General features: G+C 49.8%; 1 protein-coding gene across 1 annotated transcript; it reads left to right on the forward strand.

Annotated features, from left to right (window-relative positions):
* Positions 1-14,258: 14,258 nt before the first annotated feature.
* FKBP4 (FKBP prolyl isomerase 4) lies at positions 14,259-20,930 on the forward strand. The gene is made up of 10 exons (XM_004456194.5): positions 14,259-14,486; positions 15,834-15,978; positions 16,415-16,557; positions 17,350-17,470; positions 17,750-17,906; positions 18,503-18,593; positions 18,696-18,779; positions 18,913-19,098; positions 19,536-19,775; positions 20,570-20,930. The coding sequence occupies exons 1-10, from the start codon at positions 14,382-14,384 to the stop codon at positions 20,672-20,674; spliced, it is 1,377 nt and encodes a 458-aa protein (XP_004456251.2). The 5' UTR covers positions 14,259-14,381; the 3' UTR covers positions 20,675-20,930.
* Positions 20,931-24,926: the final 3,996 nt, after the last annotated feature.

Consider the following 24,926-nt stretch of genomic DNA (forward strand, 5'->3'; position numbering starts at 1 on the left):
TTAACTCAACAATAAAAGAACTAGCAATCCAATTTTAAAATGGGCAAAAGACTGAAAAGAGACATTTCTCCAAAGAGGAAATACAAATGGCCAAAAAGCACATGAAAAAAGGTTCAATATTACCCCCTACCAGGAAAATACAAATCAAAACTACAATGAGATAACATCTCACACCTCATAGAATGGCCATTATTTTAAAAAACAAACAAACAAAAAAAAAAACAGAAAACAATAAATACTGGAGAGGATGTGGAGAGATAGGAAGACTCCTTCACTGTTGGTGGGAATGCAGAATGATGCAGTGTCTATGGAAGACAGTTCGACTGTTTCTCAGGAAGCCAAATATAGAACTGCCATATGATCTGGCAATCCCTCTACTAGGAATATATCCAGGAGAACTGAAAACAGTGATGCAAAAAGACATTTGCACACTGATGTTCATACAGCATTATTCACAAGTGCCAAAAGATGGAAACAACCCAAATGTCCATCAACAGACGAATGGATAAACAAAATGCAGCATATACATATGATGGAATACTACGCTGCTATAAGAAGAAATGAAACTGGGACATATTTGACAACATGAATGAACCCTGAGGACATTATGCTGATTAAAATAAGCCAGACACAAAAGGACAAATATTGTATGATCTCACTAATATGAACTAAATATGAAGAATAAACACATCAGGTTAAAACATAGACTATAGATTACTAGGAGATAGGATAAGAGCTGAGAAGGGGTACTAATTCTTAATGTATGTAGAATTTTTAATTATCTTGACTGTAGAAGTGTGGAAATGGATAGAGTTGATGGTAACACATTATAGCGGGTATAACTAACACTGCTGGTTTATAAATGGGACTATGGTTGAAAGGGGTAGTCTAGGGATTTAAATATCCATTGAAAGAAAGCTAGAGGATAACCTAGGGACTGATTAACACAGTGAATGTGGAGGTGGAGGAGGAATGTGGTTCATAATACAAATACAAGAATGTTTTTCTATGAACTAGAATAAATGTACATCACTATTACAAGGTAGTGTAAGAATATGGTGATGCATGGGAAAATACAACTAATGTAATTTATGGACTATAGTTAACAGCAATACTGTAATATTTTTGCATCAATATCAACACTAAGGGTCAGGCATAAGGGGATATGGGATTTTTTTCTTTTGGACTAAGGAAAACATTCAAAAATTTCCTTAGGCGAGGACTGCACAACACTGTGATGAAAGTGAGAGCCACTGAGTGTAGACTTTGGATAGAATGTACAAGCCATGGGACTGCATAACACAGTGAACCATGTGATGAAAGATGGACTGTGGTTAATATGAGAGTGTTCTCTCATGAACTATAACAAGTGTACAATACTAATATGCTGAGACCAGCTCAGCAATAGGTATGCACGAAGGGAAGGCAACGTAGAACTAAAGAAATAAAAGGACAGAAAGAAAGACACAAGAGAGAAATTAAAGATGGGACCAGGGGACTCAACAGCTTCTGAAACTAAGAGCCTCGACCCTAGTTTCCACATCATATTTGTTAGAAATTACAAAGCCGTAGTTATCTATGTTTTTTTTCAAGGCTGCTTGTTAGTAAGGCTGCAGTTCCTGCAATGCTAGCGAACAGGCCATAACAAAGTTCAAATGTCTCCACATGCAAACGATTTTCGTGCTGACCAGTGTTCCATGTAGTCAAGGCTGATGTTCCTAAGCCCATGCTTTTTATCTGCATCATGGAAACGATTCCACTTCAAGTCAGATTACCACGTTCAAATTCAAGCTATTTTCCCACACTAATACATGATGTTAATAATAGGGGATGGATTGAAAAACTATACCAAATGTAAGCTATGGACCACAGTTAGTGATAATAGTCTCATGATGTTCTTTATAACCTGCAACAAATGTTCCACAACAATATAAGGTGTTGGTAGAGGGGTGAGGTATAGGAATTCTGCACATTATGCATGATTGTTTTGTAAGCTCACAACTTCTCTAATAAAAAAAGGAATGAAGTTCTGATATATGCCACTACATGGATGAAACTTGAAGACATCATGTTCAATGAAATAAGTGCAACACAAAGGGACGGATATTGCACAATTCTACTTACATGAAATAGCAAAAATGTCTAAACTCATAGAAACAGAAAGTAGAGCACAGGTTACCAGGGGAGGGGGAGGCAGGGAATAGGGAATTAATGCATTATGGAGGTACGGCTTCTGTTTAGGCTGATGGAAAAGTTCTGGTAATGGATAGTGGTGAGGGTAGCCCAACACTATGTATGTGATTAATCAAGTATACACGGAACTGTATACTTGAAAGTGTTCAAGATGGGAAAATTTATGTTGTACGTATGTTTCTACAATTTTTTAAAGAAGAGCAATTAAAGAGACAATAATAATTAAATGGAATACATGATCCTGGACTGGGTCTAATAATGGAGAAGAACCCTCCCAAATGAGTGAGACATGGTAATTACTCTCATAAAGTTTAAAACCTGATAGACTACATGAGACAAGGACCCAGATAACCAAGGGCAGGAAGTGGAATGTAATAAATGATCCCCAAACAAGTCAATCACTGAGGTGGAGGAAGTATGTTTGAGGAATGGTGAGTAGTCAGGTTTGGCTGGAACACTTAGTAAGCTTTCGGGTAGAGCTGAAAATCAAGCCTGGAGTGGCAGACATGGGCCACATGTGGAGGGCTCTGAAAGTCAGGTTAAGGCATGTGAATTTTACTAGGCGGCACTAGAGTGTCACGCAAAGGTCCTGGGTGGGGAAGGATGGCATGCTTGGGGCTGTGATTCGGGAACATGCCTCGAGCAGCAAGAGGCAGAATCCACGATGAGTCATAGAAGGCCCATTCAGGCCTGGAACTACGCCCCCTTGGAAGACCCATCCCAGCTCACAGCACACTCCCATACACGCATGGACTGACACCAACTTACAGGATCTGAGATGGACCTCAGCTTTTGGAGATCCAGCTTCAGAGCTGTCCCTCTCCATCTCAGCACACAGCAGGCATGGCCTGAGCCACCCCTGAAGAAACTGCCTGCCACAGCCTAGCCAAAGGGCTGGCAAAACTTTTTCTGTGAACAGCCAGATAGTAAATGTTTTAGCCTTTGCAGACCATATATGGTCTCTGTTGCAACTTTTAAACTCTGCCCTTGTAGGGAGAATGCAGCCATTAATGATACTAAATGAAGGTACATGACCGTGTTCCAACAAAATAGGATTTGGCCCAGGAGCTGTAGTTTGCCAAACCCTGACTTAGGACTTCTCCCTAGAGCCTAAGAGACCAATCCAGACATGGACTAGCTCCAATACCTTCCAAAGACCCAACCTACCCCTGTCAAAGACGAGGCTTACTCCCTACGGGAGCAAAGTTTTCCAGGCTGGAGGGCCCATCCATCCATTGGAGACAGTTGGGACTAATTCTCTGCCTAACTTCATGGAGAGCTAAATCCATCAGGCCCCACTATGAGGTTATCCTTACTCTTCACCCAAGATACAAGCTTCTCCAGGCCTCTGTTCTTTCCCACAGTCTCTTCTGCCTTTTTCCTAATTGTCTCCTCCACCTGAAGGGAAGCTCACCTCCTCAGAGAGGTTTTCCCTGGCCCCCCAACTTAAAATAACTCCTCCCCAGGCACTGTCTTCTGTTTTCCATTCTTCAGAGCTCCTAACACTATCTGAAATTATTTATTAGTGTATATCTCTTCACTGTAAAATGCAAGTTCCATGAGATTGGGAAACTCGTCAGTCTCATTCCCTCTATTTCTGGTCTAGAGTAGGTACGCAGTACAGGCTTACGGAAGAATGAATGAATGATTGAATTGCTCTGTGCTTCCTTCCTTCCCCTAACCTAGCCCTCTTCCCCCAACCTTCTCAAACCTTTCCACTAGGCCCCTGAAAGCCCCCACAACATGTGAGCCTCTCTCCTCTATTCTTCACTGAATGCCCCTTTCATCTCCTTTCCTTGATGGAAACTTGAGGACATGGCTTCTCCTGGGTCCTCTCAAGTTGAGGCCACTTGCTTTCTCATATCCTGCACACTTCAAGGTCAGGCCCCATACCCCACTGCCTCTTCTGGAGTCTAGCTTAAAACCTCTCTTCCCTGGAGGAACATGCTCCTCTCCCCATTCTCAGCCCCATTCCCATCCTGCTCCTTCCCTGGGCGAGGCCCTGCTCATACAGTGGAGCTAGATGGCACTGTTCTGGGAAATGCTCTCTTTGTATGCAATTCTTCACTCCTGAGAGCAGTTTTTCCGCATTGTCTTGCAGTTCTCAGCTTAATTATCTGTCTCTTCCCTCATCCTCAACCCTCTCCACTGGGCCATAAGCTGTGTGGGGAAAGGAACCTATCACAGCAGCCACACATAATAGGCTGTCAATAAATGTGTATTAAATGAAAGAATTCATCATACATTCCAACAGGAAGAGAGACTGGACATTGTGAGGTCAAATAGGAAGCCTCTGTCACAGAACCAGTGAGAAGCAGACGGGTCTGGAGTAGAGTGGGAATGAAATGGAGGGCTGGGTGTGATATTCTGTATTTGTCAAGGACTCATAATCTTTCTCCCCAGATTTGCTTTCTACACTATCAGTCGGTACCAGCACTCACTCCAGCCACTGAATCCCCAAAGATGGAAGATCTCTGCTCTCATCCCATCCCATCTAATCAGAGACCAAAACCTGCCATTTCAACCTCATGTCTAACCCCCCCACATTCCACCCTCCCTTCAACGAAGATGTTATCATCCCAGCTGAATTCACCATTCTCTCTCATTCTACCTATTTCAGTCAAATCTTACCTGACCATCAACCTCCAGGCCAGCCCTTCCTAACCTCCCCACCACCATCCATTCTCTGCACAGCTAGAAGAAGGGACTTTTAAAGGGTCAGATCTGATTGTGTTACTCTCCTAATTAATACCCTTTGCGAGGAGAGCAGGTGTAGTTCAGTGAGCCTGTGGTTGAGCACCTGCTTCACATATATGAGATCCTGGGTTCAATCCCAAGTAGCTCCAGGAAACAACATTAACAACAACAAAAACCTTTGATAGCTTCCCATTTCTTTCAGGGTTCTAATCCAGACTCCTTCACCATCACCTCCTTTCTTCTACCCGCCTCCCCAGCACCCTTTGTCCAAGCCCAAGCCCTCTCTGTCGTGTCGTGCTCACCTTGGCTCCCCTGTCTGGGATGCCCTTGCTGGCCTTTCCCACTGGGAAAAGCCTATCATCCTTCAAGACTCAGTTCAAGCAGCCCCTTCGCCATGAAGCCCTTCCTGGCGCCGCTCCTCTCCCACCCCTCCCGGGGACACCATGGGCTCCTCAAGAGCCTTCAGCCTTAGCACTTCACCCACTGTGGGGTGCTTTATCTGTTTCCATGTCTGCCTCACCATTTAGACCGCGATGGTTTGAAGCTGAAGGGACCCTAGAAAAATTATGTTCTTAAAGTTAATCCATTCCTGTGGGTGCAAGCCAATTGCAAGGAGGGCCTTCTGATTAGGTTTCTTCAGTAAGGCATGTTCCAGGGTGGGTCCTACTCCTCCTACTACGTGCAGAATGAAATGCTGACCAAGAGAGAGAGAAAACGTCACGGAAGCCAGAAGCTGAAAGCAACAAAACCCAGCAGAGACCGGAGACCAGCAGATGCTGCCACACGCCTTGCCACGTGGCAGAGGAGTCAGCCGGGGGGGAAGCAGGGCCTGATGATGCCTCGATTTGGACATTTTCACCGCCTCAGAACTATAAGCTCGTAAACTAATAAATCCACTGTGAAAGCCAACTCATTTCCGGTGTATTGCCTTCGGCAGCCTGGCAGACTGCAACACAGACCGTGGGCTCCTCCGGGGCATATATCCTAATCAGCTTTGCATTCCAGTGCCCAGCGCGGGGTCCCGCCCTTAGGGGTACTCAGTAACCACTGAAAACAGGGACCATTCCTGGAGGGCTGCGCGGAAATCTGAGCAATGGGGGAAATGATCTACTGCCCTCTCCTGGCAATGTGAGGCATTGTCTTATCCACAGACCGGAAAAAAAAAAAAAAAAGAGGAGTGGGGGGAGGGGTGGAAAAAGGCGCTGGCAGGATGGGGGCGGGTGGAGTTGATGGAGCTGTCAAAAAAGACAAACTGGCTTGAGGTGTTGGTGGGACCCGTGTCAGCGCCCACGCTGCCCCATGTCCGGGCATGTCAGGGTACCAGGAAAAGATCAGTGCTTCCAAAGGAGGCAAGGCCTTGGGCTGGGTTAGCCTGCCTCCACTAGGCTTTTACCTTGCGGCTCACAGGACCTTCTCGGCATGTTGTTACTCTTCTTACTGCTCTTGTGATTTAGTAAATCTTACTCCATGTAGTAAAACCTGTGTTTTGTTGCTGTGCCTAAAAAGATTCTGAATTTTTACCACCGGCTTCTCCTGATTTTACCTCAGCATCCTACTGGTAGGGGGTTTTCTCTGATGTTCTGGATTTCTCCGCTTTCTGCCAAAATCCAAATACCATTTAGGATCCCCACCCCTTCCCGCCACTTAAGCATGTCACGTGAGGTCACGCATCCCCTCCTGGCAAGGATTAGAAGAATTACCTCAGCTTCTCTCTGCAGGTCTGTCTGTCTGGACGTTGGGATGCTGTCTAACACTTAACGGATTTGGGGAAGGGGTTGGGGGTTGGGGATAGAAATTTGTGAGAGGCCTGCGCGGCGAGAGTGAAAGCCTCGGGAGCAGCTACGGCAGCCGTCTGATGAGGAGGAGCGCGTCGTAGTCACCCGAGTCTTGAACACGCAGCCCACGGGGCACTCGGCAAACACCTACAATCTTCTGCAGGAATGAAAGGAAGCCCAGGGGACTCGGGACAGGGGCTTCTCTTTTCATAGTGTGGAAAATCAGCACTGCCTGGTAGGCTTGGCCCTAAATTTAGAAATCCACCTCTCTAGGCAGGGGACACCGCTCCCAAATACGACGTGATCTCTCCTGCGCTTCCAGAGAAATCCTTTTCGCCTCATATTTAGCTCAAGTCCTCGCATTCTTTTTTCTCTTCTTTTTTTTCCCTTGCATTCTCTCCCTGAAGTTTTCTGAACAACTGTCAGAAAGACACCAGAAACACTGTTTTCAGTAAAATGCCACCTCCAGCAGTTGACAATCCACCTGGGGAGACACGGCACATGTGAAGAAAGAAGGCTCCCTGTCCTCCGGAAGTTTGCAGTCCGGCAGGCAGACGAGGCATTCGTCCCACGCTCGCTTCTCCAGAACAATTAGAGAACCACGGAAGACCTTGTATAACGAGACACTGAAAACGTGCTGTGTGGAGAGCACACAAGAGAGGCTGGATTTGAACTGCCCTAGGCTTAGCGGAAGCTGGAAATGAGAAAGAAAAATTCATTATCTGGAGGCACCCTGGGTCCCAGGGCAGGAGCCGCAGTGAGATCCAGAGGTGGAGAGACGTGGGTGAGAAGCAGCAGCCACCCAGCCCACACACTCGCTAGGAGCCCACGACCCGCAGTGGGGGCAGGGAGAAGACAGCTGCCTCCCTTTCCAGCTCCAACAGGATGGCTGATCAGTTTAGGGTGCAAAGTAATATGTGAAGTGCCTGCTGCTGACCGGGCTGATGGTACCATCTCAAGATGGCATCAGTGGGACCGGGGCCGGTTTGGAGGAGGTTGGGGATGGGGTGCGCTGGGCAGTCCAAGAGCCGGAGGGTCCCAGAGGGATGAGGTCTTGGCCTTCTGGACTCCTCACCCTTCACTCACAGAATCAGCTTGGTTCACAGAACTGCACAAAACTGTTCTAAAATCATAATAAACGGAGGTTTTTCCTCCCATCAGAACTGGGTGAAGCGGGCTAGACAGAGTTGTTTCTCCCAGTGCTTGTTTCTTCCCAGCCCAGCCACCCTCCACACTTCTGATGAGAAACCCAAACATTCTAGTATCTAAATGAGTTGTTAGCACCTCAAGTCCAAATTCCTCTGCCTCCAAAATCTAGTAGTCTCCACTTAATAATAAATCTCATCTTTTGCTCCGCCCACACATTCTAAGACGTCCAAGAGACACCGATTCATTGTGTTGTAAATGCTCGCGTCCACCTTCAGGCAGCCTGCTCATACTATTCCCGCTCTCTGAAATACCTAGCTCCCTCCACTAGAAACAATATGGCAGAAACAACACCGGCTTTAGAGTCCAAAAAGTTAGCTTCTGGTCAGTCAATAAACACTGAGGGCTTGTAAACCACTGTTATAACAAATGACCATAAACTTGGTGGCTTAAAACAAAACACAGGGAAAAAAAGTGACAAAAAAATAAAGAAAAGAAAAAAAAAACACACACACAGGGAGTGGATGTGACTCAAGCAGTTGGGCACCCACCTCCCACATGGGAGGTCCCAGTTTCAGTTCCCATTGCCTCCTAAAGAAGACAGACAAGACAGTGAGCTGATGTGAAGGGCTGACACAACAAAATGTCACAGCAAGATGATGCAACAAGATGACGCAACAAGGAGACAAAAGAGACACAAAAAGCAGGGAGCAGATGCAGCTCAAGTGATTGGGGGCCTCCCTCCCATGTGGGAGGTCCTGGGTGAGATTCCTGGTGCCTCCTAAAAGACAATGAGCAGACAGAGAGAGAACACAAAGAACAGACACAAAGAGCAGACAGCGCAAACAAAGAGGGGGAAAGAGATTAAATAAATCTTTTTAAAAAATACACACACATTTCTTATATTTATCGATGTCAGGAGTCCAAAATCTGGCTCGCTGGCCTAAAATCAAGCTGTCCCAGGGCAGTGTCTAGGAAAGCTGGAAGCTCTAGGAAAGGAGTTGTCTGGCCTCATCCAGCTTCCAGGGCCTCCCTGCGTTCCTGGGCTCATGGCCCCACATTGTTCTGACCTCTTCTGCTCTCACATCTCCATCTCTGACCCTGACTCTCCTGCCTCCATGTTATGATGACCTTTGCAACTACACTGAACCCCTCCCCAATAATCCAAATGATCTCCCCATCTCAAGCTCCTTCATTTAAGCGTACCTGCAAAGTTCCTTTTGCCATGTAAGGAAATATATCCACATACTTCGTACCCCATCTACAGAGCTCATGTGAAGGGTTGACTCATAGATGCTCTGTATACACATTTTGGGCAAATGCTGACGGGATTAAAGTCATTATTTGAGCACATGCCTCCCATACAGGAGGTCCCAGGTTTGGTTCCCAGTGCCTCCTAAAGAAGAAAAACAAACAATGAGCAGACATCGAGCAAAAACAATGAGCCGACAAGAAAAAACAATGAGCAGACAATGAGCAAAAAAAAAAAAAAAAAATCAACGAGCAAGAAAACAAGCAAACAATGAGCAGACAACGAGCAAAAACAAATGAGCAGGGAGTGGATTTGGCTCAGGAAGTTGAGCACATGCTTCCCAAACAGGAGGTCCCAGGTTTGGTTTCCAGAGCCTACTAAAGAAGACAAACTAACAATGAGCAGACATAAAGCAAAAACAACAAGTGGACGAGAAAAATCATGAGCAGACAATGAGCAAAAAAAAGAAATCAATGAGCAAGACAACAAGCAAACAACAAGCAAAAAATGAGCAAATACAAACAAGCAGGGAGTGGATTTGGCTCAAGGAGTTAAGTGCCTACCTCCCATATGGGACATCCCAGGTTTGGTTCTTGGTGCCACCTAAAGAAAAAAGACAATGAGCAGACAAGGAGGAAAAAAAAACAACAAGCAGACAACAAGTAAAAACAATGAGCAAACAGATGAGGGAGCCATCTCAGGGGAGCAAAGTATTTGATGAAACGAAAGAAATTATCAACACAGTGTGAACCTTTGGGATACAGGAACAAATCTGGAATTTCAAATCAATGTTTTATTATTATTATTACAATTTAAATGTTTTAGAAGGTTCGTAGACCAGTTATAGAAGTTTGGCATTATACTGAAAGAACAACAGTTTCTTAACCTCCCCAAATGACAGCTCCCGTGCCCCCATATTAAGTGCGTGGTTACTTTCAACTAAGGACAACAGAAGGCAAGATTTTACTTCTCCCAAATGACAATGCTTGTTCTAGTTATGCCAGTTAGATATGATGATAACCTACATGCCCAAGTTTGGAGACATCAGAAATAATGCTGAAGTGGATATTTGGCTACTTAACCCTCTAAAGAACAAGGCTAAAGCCAAATTTCAATGTGTCCATAGATACAGGAGGAAGATACTTTTTATCTCCCCTAAGAGAAAAACAAGACAATGTATTTGTGAAGCAGAAAATTACATTTTAAAAGAATTAGAAGAAAATGTCTGGGCAGCAGGAAAATCACTAAATCTTCCCCCATCTTCCCCCCAGGGAGTTCAGAAAATGTGGGATTGGGCCCAAGGAGGTGTTAAGACCAAGTCTTAACAGTGTCAGCACACAAGCTGTCTACGAATTATATTAGGCAAGTTCACAGTCAAGTGTCAAAGAATAAAGTAATGGATGTGGTTTAACAACAGGAGAGAAGCACTGCCCTGGAATTAATGGACCAAATCCCTGTCTATCCCAGGAATCCTCCACCTGAGGCTGGAGACCTCGAGTCCTCTGTCTTCAACTCCACCCACCAGCAACCGACAGGCTGAATAAATAAAATGTGGCTCCCGTGGATTACCACTCAACTACGACGTGCCCTGCACTGCTTTAAGTACTTCACACGTAATAACTCACTTAATCCTCAGTGAAATCCTATGAGATAGGTACTATCACACTTCCCATTTCATGGATGGAGATAACTTGCCCCAGGTCTCACAGTGAGCTCAATGATGAACCTGATATTTTGAACAAAGGTAAACCCAATCCAGAACCTGTGATCTTAACCTTTATACTATAGTCTTCCACATAGAGGTCTAGTATTTTTCAGTTGTTTGAAAATGGAACTGCACTGACTAAAATATATATATTTTATATATATATGTTTTATAAACCGTGTAGTGGGGGAGTAGAAGTGGCTCGAGCAGTTGAGTGCCTGCCTCCCACATAGGAGGTCCCAGGTTCAGTTCCCAGTGCCTCCTAAAGAAGACAAACAACAAGCAATGAGCAAAAAACAACAAGCAAGACAACAAACAGACAACAAGCAAAAACAAGCAGAGTGAATGTTGCTCAGCAGTTGAGCACCTGCCTCCCACATAGGAGGTCCTGCGCTCAGTTCCCAGTGCCTCCTAAAGAAGAGCTGATGCAACAAGCAGACACAAAGAGCAGGCGACAGATTTGGCTCAAGCAATTGGTCACCCGCCTCCCACATGGGAGGTCCTGGGTTCAGTTCCCCATGCCTCCTAAAGAGGAGCCAGAGCAGACACAGCAAGCAGACAGATGAGGGAGCCATGTGGGGGGGTGGGGGGGCAGTGGGAAGAGGCAGGAGAGAAATCCCTTAAAAAAAGGAAAAGTCTAGGGGAGCAGATGTTGCTCAGTGGTTGAGCACCTGCTTCCTCCAGGGTTCAATTCCCATGTACCACCCCTCTCCCCGCCCAAAAAAAAAAGTCTAAAGGACTGGCCTAGAGTTAGGGAGATGAACCGGGTGAGCTCAGCTTCATTTTGGCAATAAAGCTTCTAACCCCAGCATTGCCAATAAGTCATCTACCCAGTAAGGTGGATGATTGAAAAAGTGCTCTCTTTTCTGGAAGGATTTTGAACGACTGAGTGATACCAGTGAAAGGATCTGCATTGTTAAACATCTTGTCAGAGGGTTTAATGGGAATACTCAGTTAAACGGGCTGGAAAGGAGTGAGGAAGAGGAACGAGTGAGACAAACTACGCATTTTCTACAAGTATGTTAAGTTTTACAATTGGAAAAACACAATGTAACCGTTCCCCCCCCCCCAAAAAAAAATCTCTGAACAATGAGGTCCTGTTCTGAGATTCAAGAATGCAAATCCTGCGGGGGCGGGGGGACGAAGAAGGGGTCCACTCATCTCCCAGCTCCCTCATTCATTCCAAGAGGACACACAGCTTTGTTGCTGGAAACCTTTCCCTCGCTCCATTCTCCTTTTCTTCCCATCCGTCCTCCTTCACTTCCGGGGTTATGTGTCCTAGTCACCACCTTAAAATGCCATAATTTATTAACCACCACGCAAAGGCAGGCCCTGTGCTGGATACCCCGGCATCCATTTCCTCTTTCGGAACTATCACAACCACCTAGACGGTACCATCCCCATTTTACCAATGAGAAATTGAGACTCAAAGATTAAGTAACCTGCCCCAAATCAAGCAGCTGATAAGCGGGCGCCCCAGCTCTTTCCTTACACTCAAGGAGCGCATATGCTTTCCCCGTGCCCTGGTGTAAGGGCTCAATGGAAGTGTGCTGAACCGACCTGAAGGAGTCAGAGCAGGGCAGTCTGCTGGCAAGGAAGGAAAAGATGCCGAGAAACATTACCTGAAAGGTGAATGGCTTTTCTTTCTACCTCAGCTTGTTCTGCCAGTTAATACCTAATGGCTTTTGGATAAAAAGAATCTACCTCACACAGAACCAGCAGGTTCAACCACTGTCCTGGTCTCCCCGGGTTTTGGAGAGCCTGGGCATTGTTACTCCTTACCCTACGAGAAGAGTGAAAAAGAAAAGTGAAAAAAGGCATAGCCTTAGCCCCCCACTGGGTCAACTCCCTTATCTTCTGAGAGTATCTCCTATGTCTAGTGAGAAATTTCTTCACTGCAGCTAAACTCACTTAGTGTGTGAATTGCTGGAGAAAACGATTTTATTTCTCCTACAACCCCTTCCAGTCTAGTTACATCAAAAAGGACTACAATGAAATGTATATGAGGTGCAGAGGTGCCCAAAGATGTACTTACCAAATCCAATGGATGTGTCATGATGATGGGAACGAGTGTTGTTGGGGGGGGGAGAGGGGGGGTGGGGGGGTGGGGTTGAATGGGACCTCACATATATATTTTTAATGTAATATTATTACAAATTCAATAAAAAATAAAAAAATTTTAAAAAAAAAAAAAAAAAAAAGGACTACAATGAATTATCAAATTATGCTATTCTATTGAACTTTCACCTGAGACAGCTGTTTTAATCACCTACTTAAATGGAATATTCTGTGTATAGCAGCACAGTGCCAAGCATACAGTGAGAACTCAAAAGAAAAAGTTTATTATTCTCAGAATAAAGAGTCATGCAGTCAATAAATATTTATTGATACCCATTACTCATCAGGCACTATAGTAAACTGAGGCGAGGGTTGGGCAAAACCAGGGCCCTTTCTAGCAGTATCGTTTTATCACAGGCTATCACGGTTCAGGTAACGATATTCTCCAAAGTCACCAGAGGAAGGATCGGCACTCCACTCCACTTGGGAACCAAGCATTTAAGAAAAAAAAAAAATGTCCCCTTCTCATGGACCTTTAGTAAAATGGAAAGGTTTTTCAAGTGAGTTTTTAAGCATTAACCAAGACAGCCATTTCCTTACAGTCGAGGAAGCCTCCTTCAATAGGTGCCCCAGGTAAAAGTCCTCAGCCCAGGGGGGGAGCGGGCAGTCACAGCCTCTCAAAGAGCTGAAGAAGACACACCTGGCGACAGGCGCGCCTCCCCGCCACCGGGAAACCCTGGTTGCCTGCCCCTCGTTTTGCGCCCTGGGGTGACCGCGATTTACTTCACTCTCCCCCTGCCCGAACTCCCTTTCCTTCTCCCCAACTTGGAAAGTAGAAGCGCAGCGTACAGGTGGGGAAGCCACGCGGTCTGTTCACCGCCGGCGGGAACCCCGATTCGCCGGGGACCCCGACTCGCCGGCTCACGTTCGGCGGCGCGCTCTGAACACATCTCGCCCCCGCCACGATATATAGGGTGGGGGACCGGCTCGGCTTTGGGGTGGCGTGGAAGGATAGAGGAGGATCTGGAGGAAGCCGTTTAGACCAGCAGGCGGCCGGGGGAGGGCCCGGGGAGACCGCCGAGGGGCGGGGTGCCCCGAGTTCGAGGGTCCCAGGCATGGGGCGGCGGAGGGGGCACCAGGCAGCCAGCCAAGGAAGCCACCAGAAACGGGAAAAAAAAAAAAAAATACCATAAACGCGCTCTCAGCACCCAGAGCCCGAATCTACCTAGCTGGCGCGCTCTCTAGAAAGTTCTCCGTTCCCGCCCCCTCGGCGCCTCCAGCGCGCTCCAGCTCCTCCCAGCCCCTCCCTCCGGCTGCAGGGAGGGACCAATCGCGCCCGCGGCCACTCTTCACCCTCCTCCCGCCGCTCCCGCGCCGGACCCCGCGGCGTGCTGCGAGCGCGCGGGCAGCCCGAGGTGCTCGAGCGTCCGGCGGCTTCGCAGCTCGGCGACCGCCGCGCCGGCGCCCTCCCGCCGCCCCCCGTGCAGGCGGCCCGGCGGCCGAGCGAGGCGCGCGCCAGGGCCCGGCCCCCGAGCTAAACGGCGCCCCGGCGGCGATGACCGCGGAGGAGATGAAGGCGGCCGAGAGCGGGGCGCAGGCGGCGCCGCTGACCCCGGAGGGGGTGGACATCAGCCCGAAGCGCGACGAGGGCGTGCTGAAGGTGAGGCCGGGGGCCCCGGCGCCCCCCGAGGGCCGCCGGCGAGCGCCCAGCGCAGCCTCGCGTTCCTGCCGAGCCGGGGCGCCGCGGGCCCCGGGAGGGTCGGGGATGGCCGCCTCCCGCCCTCCTGGCCGCGGCTGCGGTGTGGGGGACCGGGGAGGGGCGCGGGCCGCGGCGAAGGCGGGTAGCCTAGGTGCGCGGGACCTGGGCCGAGGCTGCCGCGCCAACCCCGGCGTGCGCGGGGCAGGGGCGGGAAGGGGCGGGGAGCACGCGGGCCGCACGGGGGCCGCGGCTGGGGGGCCTGGGCGCCGTGCCCCGCGGCCCGCCCCTCTCCCCGAGCCCGCGGCCGGGGCCAGGCAGCCGGCTCCTGGGCCAGCCGCAGCCGAGAAGTCCCCGGGCCACCTTCGCGGTGATGGGGCGGGAGCTTGCCTGGCCCTGGCAGGTAAACATTAGCTAGGACGCAGGGCGGCGGTGAGAGTACTTTCCTGGCCCAGAAGACCTCGGCGGGACCCGGTGCCTTCTCGTTCCCCCTTTCCAGAGCCGGGGAGCCTTCTAGGTCACCCGCTCAGCCATGCTTTCCCCCAGCCGCGGGGACGCGCCGGCGCGGTGCCTGCCGGGAGCTGTAGTTCCCCACACACACCTCCGCCCCACCCACCTCTTTCCCCTCCCTGCTCCCCACGCTCCCCCCACTCCCCTCCTCGGGATTTGGGGATTTGGGGCTTTGAGACGTGGGGCCGGGAGGAGGGGGTGCTTTGCTTTGGCGCCTGCCGCTCGGTAACCGCCTGGCTGCAAACCGCCCTAGGGGTGGCGGGGGTGGGGTCCGGGACTCTGGGGGCAGGGCACCCTGACCTGCGGCGGGACAACCCGGCACGCTCCCGAGGAGGCTCTGCGGAGCGCCCAGGACGGCGAAATCCTCACACGGGGGTCATGCCCCCTCTCCATTCGGTGTTTTGTTGCCTCCTGGCCTCCAACCGCTCAGATTCAGGGCAAAGCTAGAGACCCGGGAGAGGTCAAGCCCCTTCTCCAGCTGTGAGGTTGCTTGGCTCCTCACCAAGCTACTGGTATCAGAATCTTTTGAGGATTGGTCCTTTGAATCTGCTTACAAGTGGGCAAGTAGGCAGGAGCTGATGGAGGCAGAAGGGTCCCCATATGTTCCCTTCAGGGACAAGCTGGCCGTTTACATGCCACTTTCTCTACCCCCCCCCTTTTGGGGGGGGGTACCGGGCATTGAACCCAGGACCTCATGCATGCAAAGCAAGCAGGTACTCAACCACTAAGCTCCACCTGCTCCCCTAGGTGCCACTTTTTGCCCCATCCCTGGGCTGTTGACTTTCTTCCCCTTCTTCCCAGGTCATCAAGCGAGAGGGCACAGGCACAGAGACACCCATGATTGGGGACCGGGTCTTGGTCCACTACACTGGCTGGCTGTTAGATGGCACCAAGTTTGACTCGAGCCTGGACCGCAAGGACAAATTCTCCTTTGACCTGGGAAAAGGTAGGCATGGTGGGTGGGCTGGTAGGCTAGGCTTCCAGGGGCTTCTAAGGTACAACAGAAACCTTACTCTCAGAACTAAGTGAGGAGCAAGTTATCACAGTTCCAGGAGAATATCCTCCCCCTTCTTCTGTGATTCCTCTTTGCTCCACTGTCTTATGACTATTGATTCTCTTCACCCATCACCTCCAGTCACTTCACTTCTTCAGGAGTGGACTGCTTTGTTTCTGGAGCTCCTCTGTCCCAGGGCCGAGTGATCTTTTAGACTTGTGAAGCCTCACAGCACTTGTGTTGCCAGGCTTTTCTCCCGGATGGTTCCGTTTCTAAAGGGTGTCCATCTTATTGTTGGGTGCTACAGTAAGACTCTCTGGGAGCACTATTGGAGCCCCAGAGTCAGACCCCAAGTACAGGACGGCCTCTCTGCCCTCTTTGTCTGCAGGGGAGGTCATCAAGGCTTGGGACATCGCCGTGGCAACCATGAAGTTGGGAGAGGTGTGCCGCATCACCTGCAAACCAGAATATGCCTATGGTTCTTCGGGCAGCCCTCCAAAGATCCCCCCCCATGCCACGCTTGTGTTTGAGGTGAGTGGCCGGCCCCAGAGAGGAAAGGCTGAGAGCCAGGCCTTACCTCAGCCCAGTGCCTGGCTGCCCTCCAGCCCTTCCTGTCTTTTGGAGACAATGTAGCCAAGATTGAGGACCTGGCCTTAGGGGAGGAAGGGAAATGGAGAGGGCAGCTGGTTCTGCTGGGCACATAGCCTGCTACTGCCAACAAGTGGCCAGTGATGAAGGCTTCAGGTAGGAAGGGGGGCCCGCTTCAGACTCAAATCCAGGTAAGGGGCTAAGGCATCTTTCTCTCTAGAGCAGTGCCTGGGGAAGATGGGTTGCACCTTCAACTGAAAGGAGTCAGGAGGTCAGAATCTATATTCAGTCATAAATCCCACCACGGAACGCTGGCGCTCTAGAGATCAGAGGAGGGAAAGGTGCCTCCCCTGTGGCTTGAGGGGGAGAAGAAAGACTTCAGGGAGGAGATGCCACTGTTCGGTCTACAGGTAATCGAGTCAGTCAGCAGATAACTTGGAGAATGTTCCAGGGATGACTGAGAGCTCCTGGAACTGAATCAGGGTTGGCTGGAACAGGTCCCTGCTGTGTGGAGCAGGTAGCAAATAGATGGCTGTCCTGAGGCTAGCTGGAGTCCATGTGGCCTGCCTACCTCTACCGAAGTGAGACCAGGGCAGCTCTCAAGACCTTAGCAAACGTGGCTGTGCTTGCATCTCTGGTCTGGCATTCTCTTGGACTCTTCCGGATGAGGGTGAACCTCACTGTTGAGATCTCGGTGCAGAAAGGAGCTGTGTCCTTTCACGTCTCGTCCCACAGGTGGAATTGTTTGAGTTCAAGGGAGAAGACTTGACGGAAGACGAAGATGGTGGGATCATCCGCAGAATAAGGACCCGGGGTGAAGGCTATGCCAGGCCCAACGAGGGGGCTATCGTGGAGGGTGAGGCAGTACAGTCTGGGGTTGTAGACAAGAGTCAAGAGTTTAGGTTTTCAGTTCTCATTCTGACACTTAGGCTCCGAGTGGCTTTGGGCAAGTCACTTCCTTTCTTTGAGCGTGTAATCCTGAGTTGGGCTAAAGTCTTTAAATTCCTCCAGGCCTAAGTAGAAAAGGGGGCATCTTTGGGCAGGAAGCAGTGGGTTGACGCAGGGGGCGGTGGCATCCTTGCTTGGTCCCCTGCCCTCTCATGCCCTCTCCTACATGGCCTCTCCTCCACGCCAGTCACACTGGAAGGGTACTGCAAGGACCAGCTCTTTGACCAGCGGGAGCTCTGCTTTGAGATCGGCGAAGGCGAGAGCCTGGATCTGCCTTTTGGGCTGGAGAAAGCCATTCAGCGCATGGAGAAAGGAGAACATTCCACTGTCTACCTCAAGCCCAGGTAAGGGGCAGGCACACCTAGGGCCCCACCCGGCTTGTTGAGCTGTTTGGCCATTAGTATCCTTTCCCCCCTGTGCTCACTGCCCTCGCAGCCTGATCGACGGCCAGATCCCAGGGACCTGGCATATGAGTAACACACCGTTAGGATCTTGGCATCACGTTCGGAAGTGTGGCCACAGTCCTTGACGTCTCAGATCAGTCCTAGCTGCTACAGACCCTCCTCTACCAACATCAAGATTTTCATTTCCCATTAATTCTTTTAGTAGTCAGCCACCTACTTACTGAAACACACCTAGCATGTGCCAGGCACAGTGCTGAAAACCCCAGAGGGTCAGAGACTAATGGAACACTGTTCCTGCCTTCCAGTGGGGTAGCATTTAAATTAGCAATCATACAAGTTAATAGAAGGATGTGTAAGCTGCTGAGGGACCACCAGATTGTTGGAAGAGATCAGGGAAGCATTTGCCAAACAGGAAACCCTTGGACCGAATCTCAAAGGACAGGGAAATACTTTCCAGGAAGTAGGCAGGAAGCCTTTGAGCCTGGAGCAGGTAAGGGCTGCTGAAATGACCTGAGTCTCCCACCCCACCCCCACAGCTATGCTTTTGGCAGCCTTGGGAAAGAGAAATTCCAGATCCCACCGGAGGCCGAGCTGAAATACAAAGTACACCTGAAGAGTTTTGAGAAGGTGAGCATGTTGGGGGGCGTCCCTCTCCTAGAGTCGGGTCCCACCCTGAGGCTGATCCCCCAGGGAAGCTGACAGCTTTGTTTCTCTCCTGGAACGTGGCAGGCCAAGGAGTCCTGGGAGATGAGTTCAGAGGAGAAGCTGGAGCAGAGCGCCATCGTGAAAGAGCGGGGCACGGTATACTTCAAGGTGAGCAGCTGGCTGTGGTGACCTGCCAAGGAGTAGGCGGGTTGGCACCTGCAGCCTTCACCTTGTAGATCTGAGCCCACCGGTCTTGCATTTGAGTGAGGCAACCCTGTACCCGAGCCTACCCTCATTGTAGGAAGGCAAGTACAAGCAGGCTGTGCTGCAGTACAAGAAGATCGTGTCCTGGCTGGAGTACGAGTCAAGTTTCTCCACTGAGGAAGTACAGAAAGCACAGGCCCTGCGCCTGGCCTCCCACCTCAACCTGGCCATGTGCTATCTGAAACTACAGGCCTTCTCAGCTGCCATCGAAAACTGCAACAAGGTGAGGAGGCTCCTTCCCAGCGCACAAGGCACCATTCACAGGCAGGTTGGGTGTGCCACCTACGTGTGCGAAATATACCCTTGGTGAGAAGGCCAGAACCGAGGGTGGGAGCTCAGAGGCTAAGGGCCCAGGCATAGTGGGTGTGGTGAGCAGAAGCCCAGGCTTGAGTGGTGGGGGGCGTTTGGTGCAGAAGTGGGAGACCCTGGATGAAAAAGAGTGGAAATGTTGTCAGGTCTCTCCTTTTATCCAAAAGCATGCTGTCTTCCCCTAAAGAGACTGCTTGTTGTCCCTTGGACCAAGTGGGGTTCTTTCCTAGATCTTGGTCCTTTCTACTTACTACCCCAAGACAAGTTCTCTGCGGGGCAGCCGTTTGTGGTCAGCCAGGTGAGCCGCAGGGCCAGAGTCTTGCTCCATTGTTGCTTCCTCTGCATGGCCAGGCCCTGGAACTGGACGGGAACAATGAGAAGGGCCTCTTCCGCCGGGGGGAGGCCCACCTGGCTGTGAATGACTTCGACCTGGCACGGGCTGACTTCCAGAAGGTCCTGCAGCTCTACCCTAGCAACAAGGCCGCCAAGGCCCAGCTGGTCATCTGCCAGCAGCGGATCCGCAAGCAGCTAGCAAGGGAGAAGAAGCTCTATGCCAACATGTTTGAGAGGCTAGCCGAGGAAGAAAGCAAGGTGAGGGTTGCCGGGGAGCAGTCGGGGCGGGTACGGAAAGAGGCGGCCCCTCCTTGTGGCCACCCTGCTGGCGTAGGCTCCTGGTGTCAGTGCCAGTCCTGCCATCCAGAAGTTGCCGTTTCCTGGAGCAACCGCTTGTGTTCCCGCAGTCATAGCCCCTGCCAGGAAGGGCCATCTTTCTGCTACAGCAGGACTGAAAACCCACCGAGAAGCTCTAAGGGTTGGGAGTTGGTCCCTCCAGGTATATTCTCCAACTTGGCTTCTCTCCTCTGCTTAGAGCCTTTGAAAGGAGCCAGATAAAGATCCTTGTGTTTTGGGGGGTTTTGTAAATGGGTATCTTAGTTTCCTAGAGCTTCTGTCACAGAACAAACTGGGTGATTTTTTTCTTTTCCTAAATGAAATCGTCCAGCTCCAATGTGTATTTGACACTTAAAGCACATTAACTTGAACTAGCCTTATTTCAAGAGCTCGGTAGCACCCAGGGCAGTGGCTGGTAGCTGAGCATGGTTCTCAACCATATTGCAATGAATGGCCTGCACATACAGGTGTATCTTTAGGATGAACTTAGAAGGGGAATGTCTGTATCTATATAATTTTGATGGAAATTAAAAGCTGTTTCTGTACCTCAGGGAGGAGCGTCTGTGAGGACAAACCTCCCTTGCTGGTGGCGTGCCAGCAGGTCCGTTGGGCACCAGTAGGCAAAGAGCAGGGACACGAAGCAAAAGTCACCTTTGCCATCAGAGGGCCTGGGCCTGGCGAGAGCTGGAACTCAGGCCCTTCCTCCTTTTCTGCAGGCCAAGGCAGGCGTCAATGCAGGAGATGGTCGTGCGGACTTGGAGATGAAGGATAAGCAGAAGGCTGTGGCAGGGTGCCAGCCCCAGGTGGAGACGGAAGCATAATCCTCCCCGGCCGCCTTTGCGGCCACCTGCCTCCCCAGCTCCCTCCCTGCCCTCCTCTCCCCCTTAGTTTTGTAAAAACTGAAGAATTTTGAGTGAATTAGACCTTTATTTTTCTATCTGGTTGACTGGTGGCTTGGGGGGGGGGAGTAGGCTGGGGAGATGGAGGTGGGGATCATTTCCAGGTGTGTCATCATCGTCCCCCTCCCCGTTCCCCTCTCTCCCTTTCCCCTGTTGCATATAAACATGTCCACCCACACCTTCTCAGAATGTTTATTTTGCTTCCTAAAAAGTGTTTAAAAAGTTGATATTTTTTGTTTGCTAGGTCCCTTTCTCAAATGGTGGAAGGGGTGAGGGGGGGTGAGTGGAAGGGATGGGGTCTGCCAAGAGACCAGGGTGGAACGGGAGAACCCCCAGGCGGCCGCCTCCTCGGCCCTCCTGGCCCCTGAGCAGGCACGCAACCTCCGTGCACGTGCGTGGGGCGTGGGAAAGACTGCTGTGTCCGCAGCTTCTCCCGTCCCCTTCCTCACTCCAGATGGCGTGGCCCGTGATGTCTTCTGGTGACATGGTGACCGCCCCTGTGTCCCCTCCTGTCAGTTTCCTTTCTTGGCTAGGCTCTCCACCCCACCCCCAGCCTCTTCTCTGCACGTTGCTGAAGGTCCAGGTTCTTCTCAAGTTCCATGCTTGAGCAATAAAGTGGAAACAGTCCAACTTGGACGTCAGGCGCCCCTCTGTTTAGCCTCTGGCAGCAGGCCTGGGTGGGTATGCAGAGGGCAGGAAGCCAAATTAAGGCAGTGACCGTCCTTGAGCAGACCAGCAAAGGCTGCTATGGCAGCCACAGGGTCCCTGGTGGGCGGGAGCTGCCCTGTGCCTAGGCCTGTCCTGCCTTCCCAGCTCTCCTTCCCCACAACAGCCTGGTGTTTTCTAGTAGCTTTGGTTGGTCTTCCATTAATACTTAGAAAGTCTAAGCATCCAAAGGCTGGGGACATGCCTTGTGTTTTGAAGTTGTGTTTGCTGCTGCCTAACTAGCACGTTTGTGGGCTTCTTGGTTTCTCAGCAACATAAAATCCCTATTACCACTAACACGCCCACCAGGCACCTTTTACACAATCAGTGTGTGTTAAAGGTGTGTTACGTTTTCCTATCTGTGCTCTGACCCTTGGCTCCCACAGACCTGGGAGAAGCCAAGGGGCACAAGTCCATCACCCTGCTGTGCCTCCAGCTGGTCTGGGCTACAGGCCCGAGCCTGTAGTGCCCTTCTGTGGGCTGTCCTGCCCTTTCCCCCAGCAATAGGCACCGTCTTCCTACCCACATGGCTGTAGTTCCTTCCAGAAGCAATTTCTCCATACTTACTCATTGAGAGAGATTAATTATTGGGTGGAGAGTTCCACCGAGTCACAGCATGGCTGTTACTGGAGCCGGGGCTAAAATGTGGGCGTTCCGGCCTCCGTGGCACCAGTGGTCTCTTGGTGGTTCACACCACAGTCCTGTACTTGGGCTTCAAGCTGGGTCCACTGGGTATTTCAAGACTGAATTCTACTTTGACAGTTTGGCCAGTAAAGAAAGCATAGGATGTGAGCCTAGCACTCACCGAGAGCCTGGTGGGCCTTGTGACCCCATTTTACAGGTGAGGAAATCAAGACTCAGGTGACAAATGGAAAAAGCCCTGCCTGAAAGGTGACATCTCTGAACTAATCCAGGCTCTGCACGAGGTTCTTGTGACCTCTGGCTCATCCTAGCCTCATCTGCAAAATAGGGAGATGGATAAGAACTCTTTGAAGGTCCCAGCTCTAAGTACATTGGTAGGATTTCAAGAATTTAAAACAGCTGCACTTAATGTAAAACACTAAAGCTTTGGTTTATGTAACGCTAAAACTGTCTTGTGAGAAAGTTTGTTAAAATAGCTAAAATCCTTTCAGGTTAAAAATCTTACCAGTGTAGCTCAGTGTTTTGAGTGCACACCTCACATGTACAAGGTTCCGGGCTCAATCTCTGTACCTTGTAAAAAGTAGATAATCCTACCACATACCTGCTCTGTCCACACTCAAGGGCCATGCTCAAGTTCATATCTCTTATCGGATCACCCTCCTTGGTATGATCTTATCAGATCATAGATCTTCCCATGTGGAGAGAATCTTGCTTGGATAAAGAAACTCTTATTGCAGATTTGCAAGGGGTCCTGGGAAAATTTAAATAGGGCTCGCCCCAATGCTACTCCCTGTATCACCTGAAGTGCCAAAGATTCCTGGCTTGCATTTCCTCCTGCCCCACCTGCAGTTCACTCTGCACTGCAAGTCATGCCCCTCTAACTGCTTAAGACCCTTGCAGGGGCTTTCTTCCACACAAGTGGAAGACCAGAGTCCCATGGGGATTTCATTAAACCCTGCGAGGCCCCACCCACCTTGCTCTACCAGTTTCAATGCACTTGACTCCTCCCTTCCCCCATTACACACAAACAAGGTCTGTCCACATAGACTCATCAGAATGTTCATTTATTTTGCTTCCTCTGCTGGGTCCATTTTTCAAGTGGTACAGGAGGGGGAGTGATAAGTTAACTTGGCTCTTGACGAGCATATACACTAAAAACAAAAGCAGCCCCTGACACAGGAAGGATAGGAACAAGGAGCCCAAGTGATGAAGTGATACAACTAAGGCACTGTGAAGTTCCAGGTCAGAGCATGATTTCAGAGTACTGAGTCAAGTTAGGACACTTGGTAAGAGAAGCAAGGTGACCCTCATCAGTTTTGACCTGAGCTATTTGATGGGCAGTTTGTCAAAAAGCTGAAAGAAAAAAAATCAGTGAAACGACACATAATTCAAGACTAGTATTTAGAAGTATACATTTTGAAAATTGCATCTGGTTTTTCCACCTCTTAAAACCTAGTAAGAAGCGTGGGTGAGTGGAATAGGGTAAGGTAGCATGCGACCCCTCTCCAAATGGGATCATGTATACAAAGCGCCAGTACAGTACAGTGTGACCCAGGGCCTTTCAGTGGACACCACTGGAAGCAGGAACTAGTAAGAGCTCAGCCTCAGTATCTGCAGTCCCCACGACTTGGCTAGACTGCCTTCTGTTTGCTGCTCTGACCTGCTGTTTCTTGTTCTTACCATAGCTGGCTGTCAGATCCCTCCTCTAAGATAAAACTTGGCATCCCCCAACTCGATAAATAAGGCCTTTCCTCTCCAACCTTCTACTGTGTTCAGACACAGAAGGTAAAACCAGCTTCAGGTCCAACATTCCCAAGTAAGGTAGATAACCTTTATTTTTACAACTTCAACTCCTGAAACACCAAGGGTAGATCAGCCTGAGCTTATAGACTTAAACCTAAAAGTATATACAGCACCTGTAGGATTTCATAAATAATACTTTGGATGTTTTGAAAAAGTGCTCCCCAAAAAAGCAAAACTAGATTAAGGATGGAAAGTACTCCAAAGAGGCCAGGCAGGGTGGGATTCTTCTAAGATTTACACTAAGGAAGCAGAGAAGCATGAGCCAGCACTGTGCTGGGGACGCAGCAGTAGATCCAGGATCCTGGACCCTCACACCCAGGCTAAAGCTCTAGGAACTATGACAGCAATAGAAAGGACCTGGGGTTTTGGAACAAACCATTCCAGTTGAGGCCGCCTCCACCCCGTTCTACCATATTGATCTTGCTGAACCTTCTTCCTCTTCACCAAAACTGGGATAATTATACAACCTACCAGGGTGGTTGTGTGAATTACAAGAAATAATACCTGGCAAATGTACTTTGCAGCAAGTGCCTTTCAAACTCTCGACCACAATGCACAGAAACTAAAAAATAATAAGCCAGTATACACATAGAAATTTATGCAATTGAAGCAAAGGTTTTAAAAAACATTTTACCTTACTTCTTGGGAGTCACTTGGCATTTTCTATCCTAATTTTTTTAAAAAAGCTCGTTGCAATTCACTACGTTGTTTTCACGGCCCCTCATGGGTAACTTCATAACATTTAAAAACTGTTGGAAGCCACAGAATCATTAATCATCAGTTATGATGGTTCTCAGGTATGGTCTGGTGGCAGAAAGCTTCACTGCCAGAGCAGTAAAGGAAGAGGTCAAGGTTATTAGGTCAAGCCCCAAAAGAGCCCTGTTGCCAAGGGAACAGCTCGGCCACCTCAGGGATGGTCGTTACCCGGGAGCTCTAGCCCTCGTGAGGAAAGAAAATCAGCTTTGAGGCTCACTCAGCTAAGCCCGCCTCCGGCCAGAAAGGCTCGGAAGGCCCGCCTCCCTCT

The sequence above is a fragment of the Dasypus novemcinctus genome, chromosome 20 (assembly GCF_030445035.2).
Source record: "Dasypus novemcinctus isolate mDasNov1 chromosome 20, mDasNov1.1.hap2, whole genome shotgun sequence".
In the NCBI taxonomy this organism is placed as follows: Eukaryota; Metazoa; Chordata; class Mammalia; order Cingulata; family Dasypodidae; genus Dasypus; species Dasypus novemcinctus.